The sequence below is a fragment of the Balaenoptera musculus genome, chromosome 7 (assembly GCF_009873245.2).
Source record: "Balaenoptera musculus isolate JJ_BM4_2016_0621 chromosome 7, mBalMus1.pri.v3, whole genome shotgun sequence".
NCBI classification, from domain to species: Eukaryota; Metazoa; Chordata; class Mammalia; order Artiodactyla; family Balaenopteridae; genus Balaenoptera; species Balaenoptera musculus.
In genome coordinates, this window is record NC_045791.1 from 112,629,440 (window position 1) to 112,646,038 (window position 16,599).

At 51.5% G+C, this 16,599-nt stretch overlaps 1 protein-coding gene across 1 annotated transcript; it reads right to left on the reverse strand.

Moving 5' to 3' along the window:
- Window positions 1-11,798: 11,798 nt before the first annotated feature.
- On the reverse strand, window positions 11,799-15,576 carry LOC118898008. Its single transcript, XM_036857687.1, has 3 exons — window positions 15,418-15,576; window positions 14,177-14,521; window positions 11,799-13,488 (listed from the first exon to the last, which is right to left on the reverse strand). Exons 1-3 carry the CDS (start codon window positions 15,574-15,576, stop codon window positions 13,042-13,044), a joined length of 951 nt encoding a protein of 316 aa, XP_036713582.1. The 3' UTR covers window positions 11,799-13,041.
- Between the last annotated feature and the right edge of the window lie 1,023 nt (window positions 15,577-16,599).

Genomic DNA, 16,599 nt, shown 5'->3' on the forward strand with positions numbered 1-16,599 from the left:
GGTTTCCCCAGCGCCTCCTTTTCAGATCTCCCTGGGGGGGCTGCCACCCTTGTTGAGGGCTCTGTTTCCCGCACAACCTTCTCCAGGTTCTGGTGCGGCCCCTCCCTGTGCCCTCCAGGACCGACACAGACTCCCAGGCTGCTGACTCCTGGGGCTCCCCCTCCCTCAGGGGCCCCCAGCCCTGCCTCCGCTGAAGAAACAGCCCTTCACGAACTCTCTGCAGCCACCCCAGCGAGTTTCCTCCTGTAACCCTCACCAGTACATGCTGCCCCTTCGCAAAAGCCCAAGAACGTTGACATAATTTTAATTAGGCCTAGAGCCCTCCAAAATATTAGTAAATTATTCAAAGAAGAAACTGTACAGGTCATCTTTCTCTGAGCCCCAGGTAATGAAACAGGAAGTAAACAAGAAAAGTGTAGCTCCGGGAGACAAAATCAAACATCTTAGAACTTAAAAAACTTATCTGGTTAAATGAGGAAATACAACTGAAATTATACTCTAGTTAGAAATGAATGAGAATGTGCTTTGTCAAAACCAATGGGATGTAGCCATTGTGTTAAAAGAAACAAATTCAGGCCTTAAATGCTTGGTAAGAATTCAAGAAAGATCGAAAATGATTGACCTATACATTCAACTTCAGAATTTATCTTTTTATCTTATTTTATTTTATTTTGTGTCTGTGTTGGGTCTTCTTCATCGCTGCGCGTGGGCTTTTCTGTAGTTGTGGTGAGTGAGGGCTACTCTTTGTTGCGGAGCACGGGCTTCTCGTTGCGGTGGCTTCTCTTGTGGAACACAGGCCCTAGACCGTGAGGGCTTCAGTAGTTGCAGCATGCGGGCTCAGTAGCTGTGGTTCGCGGGCCCTAGAGCACGTGGGCTTCAGTAGTTGTGGCGCACAGGCTTAGTTGCTCCGCAGCATGTGGGATCTTCCTGGACCAGGGCTCAAACCCATGTCCCCTGCATTGGCAGGCAGATTCTTAACCACTGAGCCACCAGGGAAGTCCAACTTCAGAATTTAGATTATGAGTAACAACAACAAAATTCAACAGAGAGTACAAGAAAGAAGCTAAGGAAAACCTGAAATTATGAAATAGAAAATATACAATTAGACTTAAGAAAAAAAAAAAAAGATTGGTTCTTTGAAAATGAGGAGAGGATATAACTACAGAAAAGATATTTAAAATGCAATGTTTATATAAAAAGTGAAAATCTAAATAAAATTGATAACTTTCTAAGAAAATATTAATTACCAAGATTTTCTCACAAGGTGCTATAGACTGAATGTTTATGTCCCTGCAAATTCATATGTTGAAATCCTAACCCCTGATGTAATGGTGTTAGGAGGTGGGGGCTTGGGCAAGTGATTAGGTCATGAGGGTGGAGCCCTCACAAATGGGGTTAGTGCCTTTAGAAGAGAGACCCCAGGGAGCTCCCACCTACCTTCCACCGTGTGAAGGCACAGGGAGAAGTCGGATGTCTGTGAACCAGGAAGCAGACCTTACCAGACACCAAATCTGCTAGCTCTTTGGTTTTGGACTTCCAGCCTCCAGGACTATGAGCAATAAGTTTCTGTTATTTCTAAGCCCCCCAGTCTATAGTGTTCTGTTGTAGCAGCCCGAACAGACTAAGACACAGGGAGAGAGAAAAGCTGAATGGTCCAGTAACACAGGGGAAATAATGGGAGACGCAGTAAATGATTTGACTTCCCTCACACATGCTCACGGGTTAGGCCCGGATTGTTGCATGGGCAAGTTCTCCCAACTCCTCCAGGAACATAATATCTGTTATTTAAAGTGATCCGAGGCAGAAAAAATATGGCACGATCCCTGATTTGTCCTCTGAAGGTAACGTAGTCCTGAGATCAACATCAACAATAGCACAAAAGAGAAACTAAAGACTAATATCACTTTCTAATATACATGCAAACATCCTAAGTGGGGTTGAATAGTACAGTACAAGAATGACATGTCTTGACCATGTAGAATTTGTTCCAAGAATGAAAGGATGGTTCAACATTAGGAATCTTATAATTAAATTCATTGCATTAATAGGGTAGAACAGGAAAAACCATGTTTTGCATTGGTCAATGCAAAAAATACATTTGATAAAATTCAACAATGATTCCTGATACAAATTCTTAAACTAGTAATAGCATGAATCTTCCTAACTTCAAAAAGAGATAGATCAAAACCTAACATCAGACACAGTCTCCATCACTCTCAGACATGGTACCCTACTCTATTTTCATTGTAATATTTACATGTCCCTGAAATTGTTTTATTGTTTTTTCTTGTTTACTTCCTCTCTTCTTCCAGGGAGGAAGGATCTTGTTTGCCTTGTTCATAGTTGTGCACCCAGAATCAAGAACAGTGCCTGGCACAAAAAATACAGGCCAAGAAGTATTTGATGAATGACTGAATAAACAAAGAAACAAATAAATATTGGGATGAATAACTCAACGTAGTTCCATCAAGGTTAAAAACAACCAAGGATGGATGCTATTGCCGTTCAAGTTCAGCGTTTTATGATGCTTCTACTCCATGTGAAGGCAAGAGGAAACAAATGCTAGATCTAAGTGTGGAAAGGAAGAAAGAGTTACACTTTCCAGATGAAATATTTTCACTACTTGGGAAATTTAAGAGAACAAACAAGGACTTTAGTAAGCTGGCCAAATGACAAAATAACCAGAAAAAATTCCAGCAGTAAGCGTGAAAGAACACAATGGCAAGAAGGACTCATAGGGAGGAAACCCAAACAACCAGCAGACACAGCAAACACTTGAAAAGGTGCTCAACCAAAAATCACGATTATGACGGTAATGACATAGCAGCCACGGCCTTCAGATCTATAAGCACTCAGCCTGCACAGCCCCAGGCAGCCAGGCTGCCGGCCATGCAGTAAACCCCACCCCGACCCTGCTCAGGGACTAGGGTTCGGAAGGTGAGCGATTACACTCAGGATGTTACCCCAGCACAAGTCCAGAGGAGACACACACAAGGACAATCATCACAGTATTGTTCAACACCCCAAAATTAGAAAGCCCCTGAAAGTCCACCAGTGGAAGAGTGGATAAACAAAGTGTGATGTGCTCGTGTAAAAAGTGCTACAGCAGTTAGGATGAATGGACCAGATCTACGTATAGTTGCATGGATTAAACCCCCAAAACATAACCCTGGATAAAAGGGGCAAACAGCCAGTGTTTACCATGTGCATTTGACCACATAAGACATTTTTACTTATTGTTTATGAATCCATACAAATATAGTAAAATTTTGGAGGCACGATTTTAATTTTAAAGACCTTGGAGCTGAGTTTCTCTGGGGAGGGAGGAAGGAGAATAGGATTAGGGAAGGGTACATAAGAAGCTTCAATTGCGTCTGTGAGATATTCTTGGCTTTAGTCTTTATCGAGGTGTAATTTACGCACAGTGAAATGCTCAGATGTGTGCCACTTAATCGGTTTTGACAAATACCCAGCAAGCCAGGCACCTTTCCATCACTCCAGAAAGTTCTCACGTGTCCCTTCCCGGTCCATTCCCCACCCCAGAAGCAATCTCAGACCTGATTTCTAGTATCAGGTGTTCCTTTGCCAACTCTAGAATCTCAGTAAATGGAATTTATAAATGGAATTTGTACTCTTCTGTGTCTGGATTCTTCCAGCACAATATTTCTGAGCTTCACCCATGCTGTTAATACACCAGCAGTCTCTCTTCACTGCTGAGTAGTGATCCGGCTTGTAGCTATGCCACAGTTTGCTTGCCATTCTCCTGTCGGTGAGCATCTGGGTTGTTTCTAGTCTCTGACTATTATCAATTAAGCTTGAACATTCTTGTACAAGGCTTTTGGGGGATATGTATTTTTAGTTTCTCTTGAAACTGAAGAGGAGCTGCCGAGTCATAGAAAAAATGTATATATATTTAACTTTCCAAGAAACTGCAGTAAAAATTTCCACTCCCATCAGTAGTGTGAGAGGTTCCACCTGCCTCACAGTCTTGCCAACATTTGGTATTGTCAGCCTTTTTTAATTTTAGCCACCTTATTTTCCTTGATAGATGGCTAATGATGTTAAGAACTTTTTTATGTGTTTATTGACCACTTGTATATCTGTGTGTGTGTGAAGTGTCTGTTCAAGTCTTCGCCCACTAAAAAAAAGCGGGATATTTGTCTCTTTATTATTAAATTGCAGGATTCTTTACATATTCTGGATACAACTCATTTGTCAACCATATGTGCTGTGAATATTTTCTACCAGTTTGTGATTTGCCTGTTTATTTTCTTGATGATATTTTTGATGAGCAGGGGTGTTTCATTTTTATGAAGTTCCATTCATCCTTTTTTGTGTGTTTGGTTAGTGCTTTTTTGTGTCCTGAGAAATCTTTGCTTACAAGGCTGCAAAGATTTCCTCCTGTTTTCCTGTGGTTTATTCTAGCACTTTTGTTGTTTTCACTTCTACCTTTAGGTCTCCGATGCAGCCCCGATTTTTGGAGCACCACTCACTGGAGAGCCTTCCTTTCGCTGGTCAGCCGCACCGGGACCTTTGACAGGAACCGTTGACCGTATGTTTTGGGTCCGTTTTTAGTCGCTGTTCTGTTGCATTGATCAACTGGTCTTTTCTTTTTCCAGTACCACACTGTCTTGATTACTGTAGGTATCTGTACACTTTATTGTTTTAAAAAACAGGATCTGAAGCAAAAGGAGGAAAATGTTAACATTTGTTAAATCTAGTGGTGGGTCCATGGATTTTGAAACCTTTCAAAATATTTAAAAATGTAAATATGTAATGGAAGACAGATTCCAACCACAACAGCAACAAAAACATATAAGTACCTAGGAATAAATTAAACAATAAACGGACAAGTTCTTTATTAAAAAAAACTATAGAAGGTTATTGAAGACATAGAATTTATATGAATAATTGAGAGATAGTATACTTTCCTGGAAGGAAAGACTGAGTATTATAAATTTAATGTAATTTCTATAAAAATCGTAAGAGAGTATTTTAGGAAGGTAAGTTGGTTCTCAAGTTAATCTAGGCAAAACCAAGAAGAGTGGATAGCAAGAAAAAATTGACACAAGTAAAAGAAAAAATACTCAGGGAAATTTATCTATCTTGTGGGAAATCAACCTTAAAGCTATAATAATGATAATAGTTCAATACTGGCAAAGGAACTGACAAAAAGATAAATGAAACAAAACAGACATACATGAATTTAGCTTGTGATAAAGATGGCATTTCAAACCAATAGGGAAAATCAGTCTATTTTCTGAACTGTGTTTGTTGATTAAAGACCTATTTGGGGGAGGAAAAAATAAGGTGTCTTCCTCATTTTACATACACACAAAATTCCAGATGCAAAATCTAAAATAAAAATTAAGACTTCTGGTTATTTTTGTCCCACAAAAAATACAAATCCTATTTTTCACTTCCTTGGGCTGTGGAAGACCTTTCCAGAACATAAGAAATCCAGAAACCTGACAGATGGGGCCACACCAAAATCTAGAACTTGAATGTGACAAAATCAACCAGAGACAGAGTTACATGAAAAAAAAAAAAAAGATCCAACCTAGGAGAAAATGTTTATAACACACATAAAAGATTGTGTATCTGGGGCTTCCCTGGTGGCTCAGTGGTTGAGAGTCTGCCCGCCAATGCAGGGGACACGGGTTCGAGCCCTGGTCTGGGAAGATCCCACATGCCACGGAGCAGCTGGGCCCGTGAGCCACAACTACTGAGCCTGCGCGTCTGGAGCCTGTGCTCCGCAGCAAGAGAGGCCGCGACAGTGAGAGGCCCGCGCACCGCGATGAAGAGTGGCCCCCGCTTGCCGCAACTAGAGAAAGCCCTCGCACAGAAACAAAGACCCAACACAGCCAAAAATAAATAAATAAAATAAAGAATTATTAAAAAACAAAAAAAGAGCAATGGCCAAGAGAAATTGTTCTCCCAGACATAAAAAAAAAAAGATTGTGTATCTGTATTCATAACATTGAAATACCTCTAAATATTAAATCAATGCTTCAGGTACATTTGAGTGTTTATAAAAGAAGGTTCTAACTTTGAAGTGTTTTGAGAAATAAATAACCAATTTTTTAAAAACTACAAGAAAGTATGAGGTTATAAAAAAGTGCCCTGAGGACTCAGAAAATTGTGGGTGGCCTCTACTTGGGTGACTCCCTCCCCCACCCACCCAGGAGTCAGGAAGCAGGGGGTTCCAGGGGAGGGTCCTGGCTGACTGGGGCATGGAGGAGCGTGGGGTCCAGGCCCTTTCAGCTCCCACCTTGTTGTGACTGTGTGTTTGTGTGTGTGTGTTTGTATCTGTCATTTGGGTCACGCGTATGAGTTTCCTGTGGCCGCTGTAACAACGCACCACAAATGTGGCTCAGGACAACCCAAATTCATCCTCTCCTGGTTCTGGAGGCCACAAGTCCAAATCAGTTTCACTTCACTGAAATCAGGGTGTTGGCGTCAGCAGGGTCCCTCTGGAGGCTCCAGGGGAGAATCTCTCCTGGCCTCTCCCACCTTCTGGACCCACATTCCTTGGCTCATGGCCCCTCCCTCCATCTTCAAAGTCAGTATCTCAGCATCTTTAAATCCCTGCTTCCATTGTCACATTGTCCTCTGCCTTCTCTGTGTGTCTAATCTCCTTCTGTCCCTCTCTTATAAGGGCTCTTGTGATGGCATCTAGGGACATCTGGATAATCCAGAAAAATGTCCCCATCTCAGGATCCTTCATTTAAACATACCTGCAAACACTTTACTTGATAAGGTGACATTCACAGGTGCCAGGGCTGAGACCCTGATATCCTTGGGGTCTTCGTTTGGCCTGGTGCCACGTGTCGCTCTTTTATGCCGAGATATCAAAATAGATGAACACGTGGGCACTGCACTTTGTCTCGTTTCACCATGTGTGCTTTCCTGCCCTGCAGAGGCTGCGTAGCCCTTGCTGTGATATAGGCTCTGCCAACCCCGTGAGCTCACAGGGGTTTTGAAGGCAGAGGGCTGCAGTGGGTGGTGGCCCTTCCTGGTGGCCCAGGTCAGTCACATGGCTTTGGGTCATTCCTGGAAACCTGAGAAGGTCCCGATGGTCAGGAATGGTGACCAGCACCCCTCAATACACCCCTTTCTCCTCAAACCAGCCATAGTGAGTTCTCACTGACCCCTCTAAAGCTGTGGGTCCCGTCCACTGCTGCACCTGGGATCCCCGGGGAGCATGCCTGAGCCTCACGGAACCGACTGAATCAGGATGTCTGTGGAGGCGTCTGGCCCAGGCCGTTTTTAAGGCTCATGGGTTTGACCCACGTGTGCAGCTGGGCTGAGAACCACTGTTCTGGCGGCCCATCTGCAGAGGCATCGGCTTCTGTCCCACTAAAATGTGACTTAAATCATCTCACTCCATTTCTCTCTATCGGGCTCCACGAGCGCAGCAGTCAGCGCTGGGACACCCCATGGCCCATCCAGACGGCCTTCTGTTACTGGTCGGGTCCATCACCGGCTTCACACAGGCTGCCTGGAGCCCCTTCCCCTAATTAGGCACTTCTGCCGACCCCTTAGGTTAAGTTTCCAAACACAGAATTTTTGTACTCAGAGGTCATTCACCTCCACACTTTTTGGTGTTGGTATCTTCCTGTCTGTGTTTTTTTTCCCCCGAATTTGTGTTTCCCTCCGTATGATGATGGGCTTGGTATTTTTCTAAAGAAGCCATCAATCATCTGGGACCTCTTTTGTGCAGACAACCCTGCGAGTAGGATTCCTCTGAAGGACTGACCGGACGTGGGTCTCTCGGGAGCAGACGGAGCCCCGGCAGAGCGGCTTCAGCCCAAGAAAACGCAGCTCACAGAGGGTTTAATCCAGAAGATGACATCGCAGGAATGAAATGGGCAGCAAAAGTGGCTGAAGTGAAATCTTGTCTTAGATCTTGTCAGAAGAGAGGCTGACCTGGGAGGAAGCAGTTTGTGGATCAATTCCTTTCTCGTCTGCTATTCAGGAGCAGAGGAGAGGGAAGCCGGAGGCCACCCCACGCCCCGATGACGCTGCTATCGGCTAAGCTTTCACCAGGAATGAGCGTGGGGCTGGGGTCCGGCCGGCCGGCCACCCCGAGCCTCGATTTCTCCCGTGCATTCAGGCCTCCTCACTAAGCGGCCACGGGCTTTGAGTTGGGAGCCTGAACGCCTTCCGCCCGAGGTGCAATCTCCAGGGAAAAATGGGTGAAACGGAGGCGGCAGTGCACCAGGGGATCCCAAGACCAAGGCGAGGCCTGTGCAGGCCCTGACGGAGGAGAGTGAGCTCCCTCGGACAGGTCAGCGCGCAGCAAGATGCCGGTGGCCTCGTGGTCTGAGCCACGTGCTGGGAGCAGTGGGGAAAGCGGGAGAGCGCGGAATGCATCTGGAAATGACAGGGAGGTTAGCGGAGCGCTCCTGGTGGGCGAGTCTTCACGTGAGCTGCCACACCAGGTCCTGCCTGCCTGGGACAGCTGCCCCGGCCTGGCCCAGCACCGCCGCCCCCAGGAGGACCACGGCCCTGGCTGAGCTGGGGGGCGCCTGCCACCTCCCAGGGAGATCAGGGCTGAGGCCCTGAAGACAAGCACCCCTCGGAATGACCCAGCGTTTGCTCCTTCCACGCTCCCACCCGGGGCTGAAACCCGGGAGCCCAGCTCACCCCTGACGCCCATCAGTGTGTGCTCACGGTGGCCGGGGTCTGGGTGGACACAGGTCCAGGCCCCTCCTCCTTCAGGCCGGCTTGGTCCCCTCCCCTCTCCCCGCGCTCCTCCCCACTGTAATGGAGCTGCCCTTGTGGAAGTCGGTCCCTGCTCCGTGCCTCAGTGTCCTAATTCATAAACAGGGAATTTAAACAGCCTACCTTCCTTGAGGAATGCCAGGCTTGGCTGAGTCAAGTTCTGTGAAGTGAGGACGGGCAAACCAAGAGCCCACTCACCATGCCCTGGGCTTCTGGACCACACGGGAATCCCACCTCCCCCCTGGGCTTTTGGTTTCAGCCCTTCGCAGAAGGATCTGGCAGAGGAGGGGGCCCCAGTCCCCCTCAGGACCTCCCACGGCCTGTGCTTCTGGAGGAACAGTGAGAATGAGCGTCCTCTCGGGGTCCTGACGTCTCCCCGACACCTCCCCCGGCCTTGTCTGTAGCCTCCTGGGCCACGTCTGGAGTCTCAGGAGCTTGGATGCCTTGCACCAGCTTCCTGGGGGGCAGGGGCGCGGGGAGAGGTCAGCAGGAGGCCCGCGACCTCAGTCACCCGTCTTCCCGCAAGCACCGGCTCTGGGGCAGGGGCAGCACCGAAGGATGTGCCGACATTCTCAGAGCCCCTACCAGAGCAGGGCAGAGGCTAGAGGGCCATCCAGGCTGGGAGCTGGACCCCAGGGTTTCCAGCAGGACCGGCTGAAGGTCTGAGCTGGGGTCTCGGGAAAGGAGCCTGAGGGGGGGGTTCTGTCCTGAGGACGGGGACATCTCCTGGCCTGGGATGACCCTTCTCAGGGTAGTCTCACCCTTCCCACCAGGAAATCAGGTGCGGCCTGGGGCCCCACGCCTCACGGGGTCAAACCTCAGACCCTGCGGAAAGGCGACCCTCCTGCCCAGTCCCTTCATCCCTCCCCTCTCAGAGGCTCCTGGGACGGAATGTCTGTGCCCCGGGGGTGCTGGGGGGTGAGAGAGATGCAGGAAGAGGAGGCCGGCCAGGTGGCCAGGGGCTGTGGGCAGCCAGCAAAGCCCTTGAGACCCAGAGCTTTCCATGACATGGGGGCTTGTTATAAATGCAGAGTCTTGGGCCCCACCCTGACCTCCTGAGCCAGGATTTGACTTTAGACAAGCTTCCTGCTGAGGCCTATTTCCACCGACGCAAGAGAGACGGTCACCCATTAACGGAGACTTGCACCCAGCAACACACGACTCAGGGACCCAGTCTGAGCCCCAACTCTAACAAACCACCTTTGAAAAGTCATTTTTTTGGACAATCGGGAAAATTTGTCTCCGGATGGGCCATTAGATGATATTAAGGAATCTGATTTAGTTTTGTTAAGTATGAGGCTCTGTAAGAAAATGTCCATTTTTTTCAGATGCACGCTGGAAGATTTAGGTAAAACACCATAAGGTCTGGGATTTGCTTTGAAACAGGGAAAATTAGACAAGTGAACGTTGGGGGCTGCGGGACCAGATCAAAGAAATGAGGTCGACAAGATGTAGACGGCTAGTGGGCCTGGGCTGCTGGTGGGAACCAGGTTCGATGAGCTCTATATCTGTGTCTGCTTCGAGGGTTTCTGTTGTGACTCACACTGAAGATATTTTAAATTTGTGACTGTCCCGTGTGAGGTTCCACCACCACGTCCTTCCCGCGGTTCACCCATCTCTCCCTCTGCACGTCCCCGCAGACTCCGCAGGGGTCACTGTCGCGCTGCTCAGAGCACAGCCGCGCAGGCAGGCGAGGATCTAGCCACCTCCTGGGGCGACGTGCACAGCCCAGACCCTCTGCAGGGTTGGCACTCTCTCCAGCCAGCAGACTTGGCCTTGCCCTGGGTGGGATCTTGGGTGAGGGGCACCGTCCTCTTTAGACCTTCCTGCAGTCCCCCTGCGCCCGCCTGGAACAACCAGCCTGTGTCACTTTGCCATCAGGAAGAGCAAGAAAGCTGCGTTTTGAGGGGGGAGAATGTGAAGTTTCCTGTGGGGTCTCAGTCTGGCCGCTGGGTGTCGCTGCTCCCCACGGGGCCAGCACGTGGTCCCCTTACCTCCTCTGTCCCATCCCCAGGCTGGAGGCTCCCAGGGCCCAAGCACAGGCTTTTGGAGTCAGGTGACCTCTGACCCCAGACCCACCCCCTCTGAGCCTCCCTGTCCTGTGTGTCCCCTGGGAATCCTGGCCTCCTCGGGTTCCCTGCTGAGGATCTCTGGCCAGAAATGCAGATTCCCGGGCCCACCCAAGTCCTGCTGAGCAGAAATCTGGGGATTCTGATACTCACTCCCATTTGGGACCCTCTGCTCTCCAGGCACACCGGAGGTCACCAGGGGAGACGCCCTCCTCTCCTGGCCAACTCTCAAAGCACCTTCCTTGCTGGATCCATCATTGCTCAGGTAGTGTCCGTGGTTCCGCGGGGCTTTCAGGAGAGACGCCAAACGTGCCTTCCTCTGTTCCTCCTGGTGCCGGCTCCTTGGGGCTGACCCTTTGTGCCTCCCACCCTCATGGCCCCGGTCAACCTTTCTCCCCTGTCAGATTCAGAGCTTCCTGCCCGCCTGTCCTCACCTTGGACATGCTCCCTGCTGCCGCCTGGGCTTCTCAGAGGCCACAGCCTGCAGCTGCGTCTGTCCCTCCCCTGGGCCAGCATGTTGGAGCCGTGAGCCCGCGGGTTTTCTCATCATCTTATGCACAATCATTTATTCTCACACGGTTGACACAGAGAAGACCATCAGTCAATGATGGTGAACAAACAAAAACATGAATTAATGAAGCAAAACGTCAGAACCTCTCTCAGGATAGGAAAGAAATGAGGCTCGGGCTTCGCTGGTGGCACAGTGGTTGAGAATCTGCCTGCCAATGCAGGGGACATGGGTTCGAGCCCTGGTCTGGGAAGATCCCACATACCGCAGAGCAACTAGGCCCGTGAGCCACAACTGCTGAGCCTGCGTGTCTGGAGCTTGTGCTCCGCAACAAGAGAGGCCGCGATAGTGAGAGGCCCGGGCACCGCGATGAAGAGTGGCCCCCGCTCGCCGCAACTGGAGAAAAGCCCTCGCACAGAAACGAAGACCCAACACAGCCAAAAATAAATAAATAAATTAATTAATTAATTAATTTTTAAAAAAATGTAAAAAGAAATGAGGCTGAAGTTTGCTGAACAGAGGACAGAAACATGGATCTAATTACAGAGTTGTCAGTGTTGAAACACTCAACTCCCTGAGCTTTAAAAAGTCAGTTGTGCATATTTGTCTGCGTCCCCAAGACCACGCCCACATTCACTAGGGGGCCCCCAGGACTCAGCAGCAGCCGCGCTCACAGCTGGATTCAGGACAGAGAAAGGATACAAAGCAACATCGGTAAAAGGAAGGGGCGCAGGGACAAGTCGGGGACCAGGTGTGAGCTTCCAGAGCCCCCTCCCCTCACATGACACGCTTAGCTCCCCACCACCAGCCGTGACGCCCGTGAGGTGCTGTCTCCCCGGGGAGCCCGTCAGAGACACAGCGCCTGGGGCTTTTCCTGGGAGTGGTCGTGGGCACCTGTGCCTGGTGAAGGTTCCAGACTCCCAGCACAAATGTTTAGGGGCAGCAAGGCCCTCTCCTCCACGAGGGGGCCGGGGACCCTCCTGGGAGCTCCCAGCCCAGGGCCTGCCTGTTAACCCTTTTCTCCACAGCAGGTGGAAAGCAGCTGCGGGGATGTCAGGGAGAGACACTGAAAAGATGTTGCTCTAGAAACGCCAAGGTAAATGATTTCAGCTGCAGCTGAATCAAACAGACCTGCTCACCCGACACACTAACAAATGAGAGTATCAACTCTCTGCCTCTTGAAGGTCTATGAACTGGCTTAAGAAATCGTTTCTTTTCCTGTTCATTAAGAAAAGCTTGGAACGGGAAAGGCTGACAAACTCTGAGCATCCAGACTGTCTCAGGAGTGAAAGGCAGCACCGGCTCTGACCTGTTCTGTATTCTTCCCTCAGGGACCATGAAGGCGCCGGTGTTAACACCACTGAAATATCAGCGTATATGAAATGATTTCAGTGATGCAGACAAAAACCTGGCAAGATGAACATAGAGTGTAAAAGGGGCCTAGTGTCAATAGAGGGTTTCCAAGCACTTGATTTGTTTTAAATTTCTTTCGTCTTTTAAAAAATTACTTATGGTGAACATATAATACTTTCATCTTTTAAAATTCAATTTAAAAAGTGAGTGTCAGGTAGGCATTGAACTCTTCTTCCTGGGAAAATTCCTGAGAATAGCAAAGTCCCCCAGGCTCTCCATAGCATCAGGCCAAGGTGACTCAGGGCAAGAGTTTGCAAAGTGTCTTCTCACATACTATGTCTTTTGAGGCTCATAAACCCCTGGGATGCCAGTGAGGGTGGGCACCTATACCTCCTGCTGCAGAGGAATCCCAGTCGGGGAGGTTAAGTGACCGATGAGGGCCAGGCCCCAGGAAGAAGAGGGTCCACTCAGGTCTCCCAACCTCCTCCAACAGCGTTCACCCGGCCCCCAGAAATAACTGCGTTTAGGGCAGTGGACGTTTCGGAAGCTCTCAGTGAGGGTCAGACATGGGAGGGCCGTGGGCACGAGAGTCCCAGGGGACGCGGGCCGTTTCTCAACTCTTTCCGTAAGAGCTGGGGTGAGTTTCGGAGGTGGGGCAGGGCTGGCAGCCCACCGGGAGGGGCCGGCACTTGGCTCCACCTCTGCGTTCTCTCGGCCTCGCCAACCGGGCTGAGCGGCCGCAGAGACGGCCTCCCTGTCATCAGCCGAGCGCTTGCGTAGCCAGAGAACAACTTCCGCTTTTGTGTTTGGCTGAATCAGAGTTTCAGAAATCTTGGGGGTGTGAGATTGGAGAGGAGAGTGAGGGCTTGTGAAAGAGACGCCAATGAGCCTGCAGAGGAGCCGTGCCAGGCAGTGGGACCGGGGTGGGGGGATTGGAGTGCGGGGCTGGCACCGACGGGCAGCGGGAGGCTGGAGCGCCCGGCTGTGAGCACGGCGGCCAGCAGTGCCCTAGCTCTCAACACGTAACAGCTGTTGACAGCAAAACCCAAAGGTAAAGCCCCAGCGTCAGGGGTTCCCTGCTGTGTTAGCTTCCTAGGGCTGCCGTGACACATCCCCGCAAACTGAAATGTGTTCTCTGCTGGTTCTGGAGGCCAGACGTCCAAAGCCAAGGTGTGGGCAGGGCCGCACTCCTCTGAAGCCTCCGGAGGAGGCTCCTTCCTGTCCCTCCAGCTTCTGCTGGTGGCTGGCGATCCTTGGCGTCCCTCGGCTTGTGGCTGCGTCCCTCCCGTCTCATGGCCTCTGCTGTGTGTCTGTATCTCTGTCCAAATCTCCCTCTCCTTGTAAGGACACCCGTCATCGGATGGGGGCCTGCTGTGCCCAGGATGACCTTGTCTTACCTGGATCACATCTGCAGAGACCTATCATAAGGTCACATTCACGGGTACCAGGGGTCAGGACCAGAACATACAGTTTGGGGGGCACAATGCAACCCACAACACCTGAGAGCACTGAGATCTACCTGCAAGGGGCCTGTTTCCCTGGCACCAGTGTTGGGAACGCTGCAGCGAAGGCACGTGGAGGTGGAACTGACCCCGCAGAGCCGCGTGCAGTCCTGCCCTGAGCAGCAAGTCCTCGCAGACAACCCGCCTTCTGGCTTGGATTCCACGGTCACCTCAGAGAAGAGAGTGGAGCAAAGGTGCCGGTCCAGCCCGTCCAGCTGCGGGCCCTGGGCCAGCTCCCTCCCTCCTGGGGACCTGCATTCACGGCCTCCGGAGGACCAGCCGGACAGGCCGTGCAGTCCCTGACAACAGAACTGGAACGGGTCCCTGGGATCCCAAACACGAAGGGCGGGGCGATCTTTCACCTTTCACCTTTCACCTTTCACCTTACCTTGCAGCTAAACCGCAGCTTCCCGTTAACAGGAAAACAGTCAGAGGGGGTTCAGTGCCTGCGCCGTGGTGACCCGCGGGAGGAAACGCCAGGCATGCACATCCAGTCTGGCCTGAGTCTCGCCAAACTTTTCCGCAAAATCTTGTGTCCTGGTTTTGACGATCCTCATCTCATGTTGGATTTTAAACTGACGTTAAAGTGGATGCTAAATGTATCCTCCGACTGACAGCAAAGCCTGGATTGGCTTGTGTGACGTTTGTGAGGCCACTGTGTGTCATCTCCTGAGCTCTGTAGGTGGGACTTACAAATAGCCACTTCCTGGGTTTTGGGGTGTGAGAGGGTGGGGCGCCCTGGGCGATCCTAGACCCGGGTTCTGCTGTGTTAAAAGCAATGTTTTAAGTCCAAATGTCAATGGGAAATACTCAAAAGTATCTTTACTTCTTGGTAAACTCAGCAGGCTGGTACCCGGCTGTCCCGCTGGGGCACTGGCCACAGGGGCCGGAGGGCACTTGGGACGCAGCCTGGCCAAAGCTCCTACCTCATGGGGCAGGCGCGAGGCTCCGGGATCCTCTCTGGTTTGTCACGACTGTCACATTATGAATGACACAGCGCCCCAGGGACCCATATGGGAAAGGGGCTGAGCCCCCCATGAGGCCCTGAGAATCACAACACACAGAGCGGGCACCTCGAGAGCCCCAGGAACGCCTGGCTTTTCTGCGAGGGTGCTTGCTGTGGTGATCGATGTGTCATTCGTCACCACGTGGCCAGGGGCTTGTCTGCCTGCTCAGCGCCTGGAGAACAGGGGTGACTGGCTGCCGCAAGTTGCCCGTCCACCCTCATCGTAGTGGAGCTGAAGCACGTGAGCCATACCCGTGGCAGCGCCCTGAGACTACTCAGTCCTGATTCTCCGAGGCAGAGCTGGGCGGTGCCCTCCGCTGGGCTCCTGGCCCCTCGCCGCAGGTGCAGGCTTCCACACCAAGACCTGGTGTCCTCACCCAGGGCGCCCTGACCACCGGGAAGCAGCATCATGCTGGACCGCGGTTGGGTGGAGGGGCGGCAGTTAATCGATGGTGTCCAGAGCCTGGCCCTGTAGCACCTGCCAGGGCACAACTAAACAAATACCCAGACACGTGGTGTCTCAGCAGGGGCTGCTCACTGGGACAGGCTCCCAGTGACCTTCTCCCAGCAGAGACCCGCCCCTACCACTCAGGCGGTGACCTGGCCGTGGCGCCTTGGGCCCGGACGCCCTGAGGCAAAGCTGCATTTCACACCAGGCAGCCCTGGGGGTCCTACCGCTCTGGCCGAGGCTGCGGGTTTCAGGCCGTCTGGCACCTGGCGGGCTGTCTGTGAAAATGTGAGCCGTGGGCCTCTGACGGCCTCCTCTGGCCCAGGATGTCAGGACAGGCTGGCTTTAGCCGTAGGTTTGAAACAGAGCATCCGGGGAGACTCCCAGCTGGTAGATAGGACGAGAAGCCCGTCGGCACCAGCAAACAAGGTCACTGTCTGCCCGGAGGGCCAAAGGGACAGATGGCACCCACCTGCCTTCACGACACGCCTCTGGGGCGCGGCAGGTTGCAGACCCTCAGGCAAAAGCAATCATCTGTGCTTTTCACATCAGCTGCGGGAAACCAGAGGTGAAATTTAAAACCAGACGCAGTGGGCGGCAGGCATCAGCCCGTGGGTTCCACCACCGACGGGGGGACTAAGACACTCCTGGGTCTAGGGGAAGCTGGGCCCGGGAGGCCCCCCGTGGGCAGGCACCAGGAACTGGTCTGGACGTCATTTCCCCAGGCCCCACGGCTGCTGGTTCAAGGCCCCGCAGGGTGGCCTGGGGTGAGCCGGCTGGCCCTTCCAGAGCTACAAGACGCAGCTTCCGGGAGATGCTGTGCCGACCTTGGCCTCAAGACCAGGATCTGCCTAGCCCACCTGGCCAGGTGGCCCTTATCTCCAGGGATCCGGGAAACAGAGGTCGGGTGCCTGCCGCGCTGCTCGCTGTCGTCAGTGGCTCGCGGCTCCCAATCTGCTCTCGGGCTGAGGAGACGCCTCTCCGGA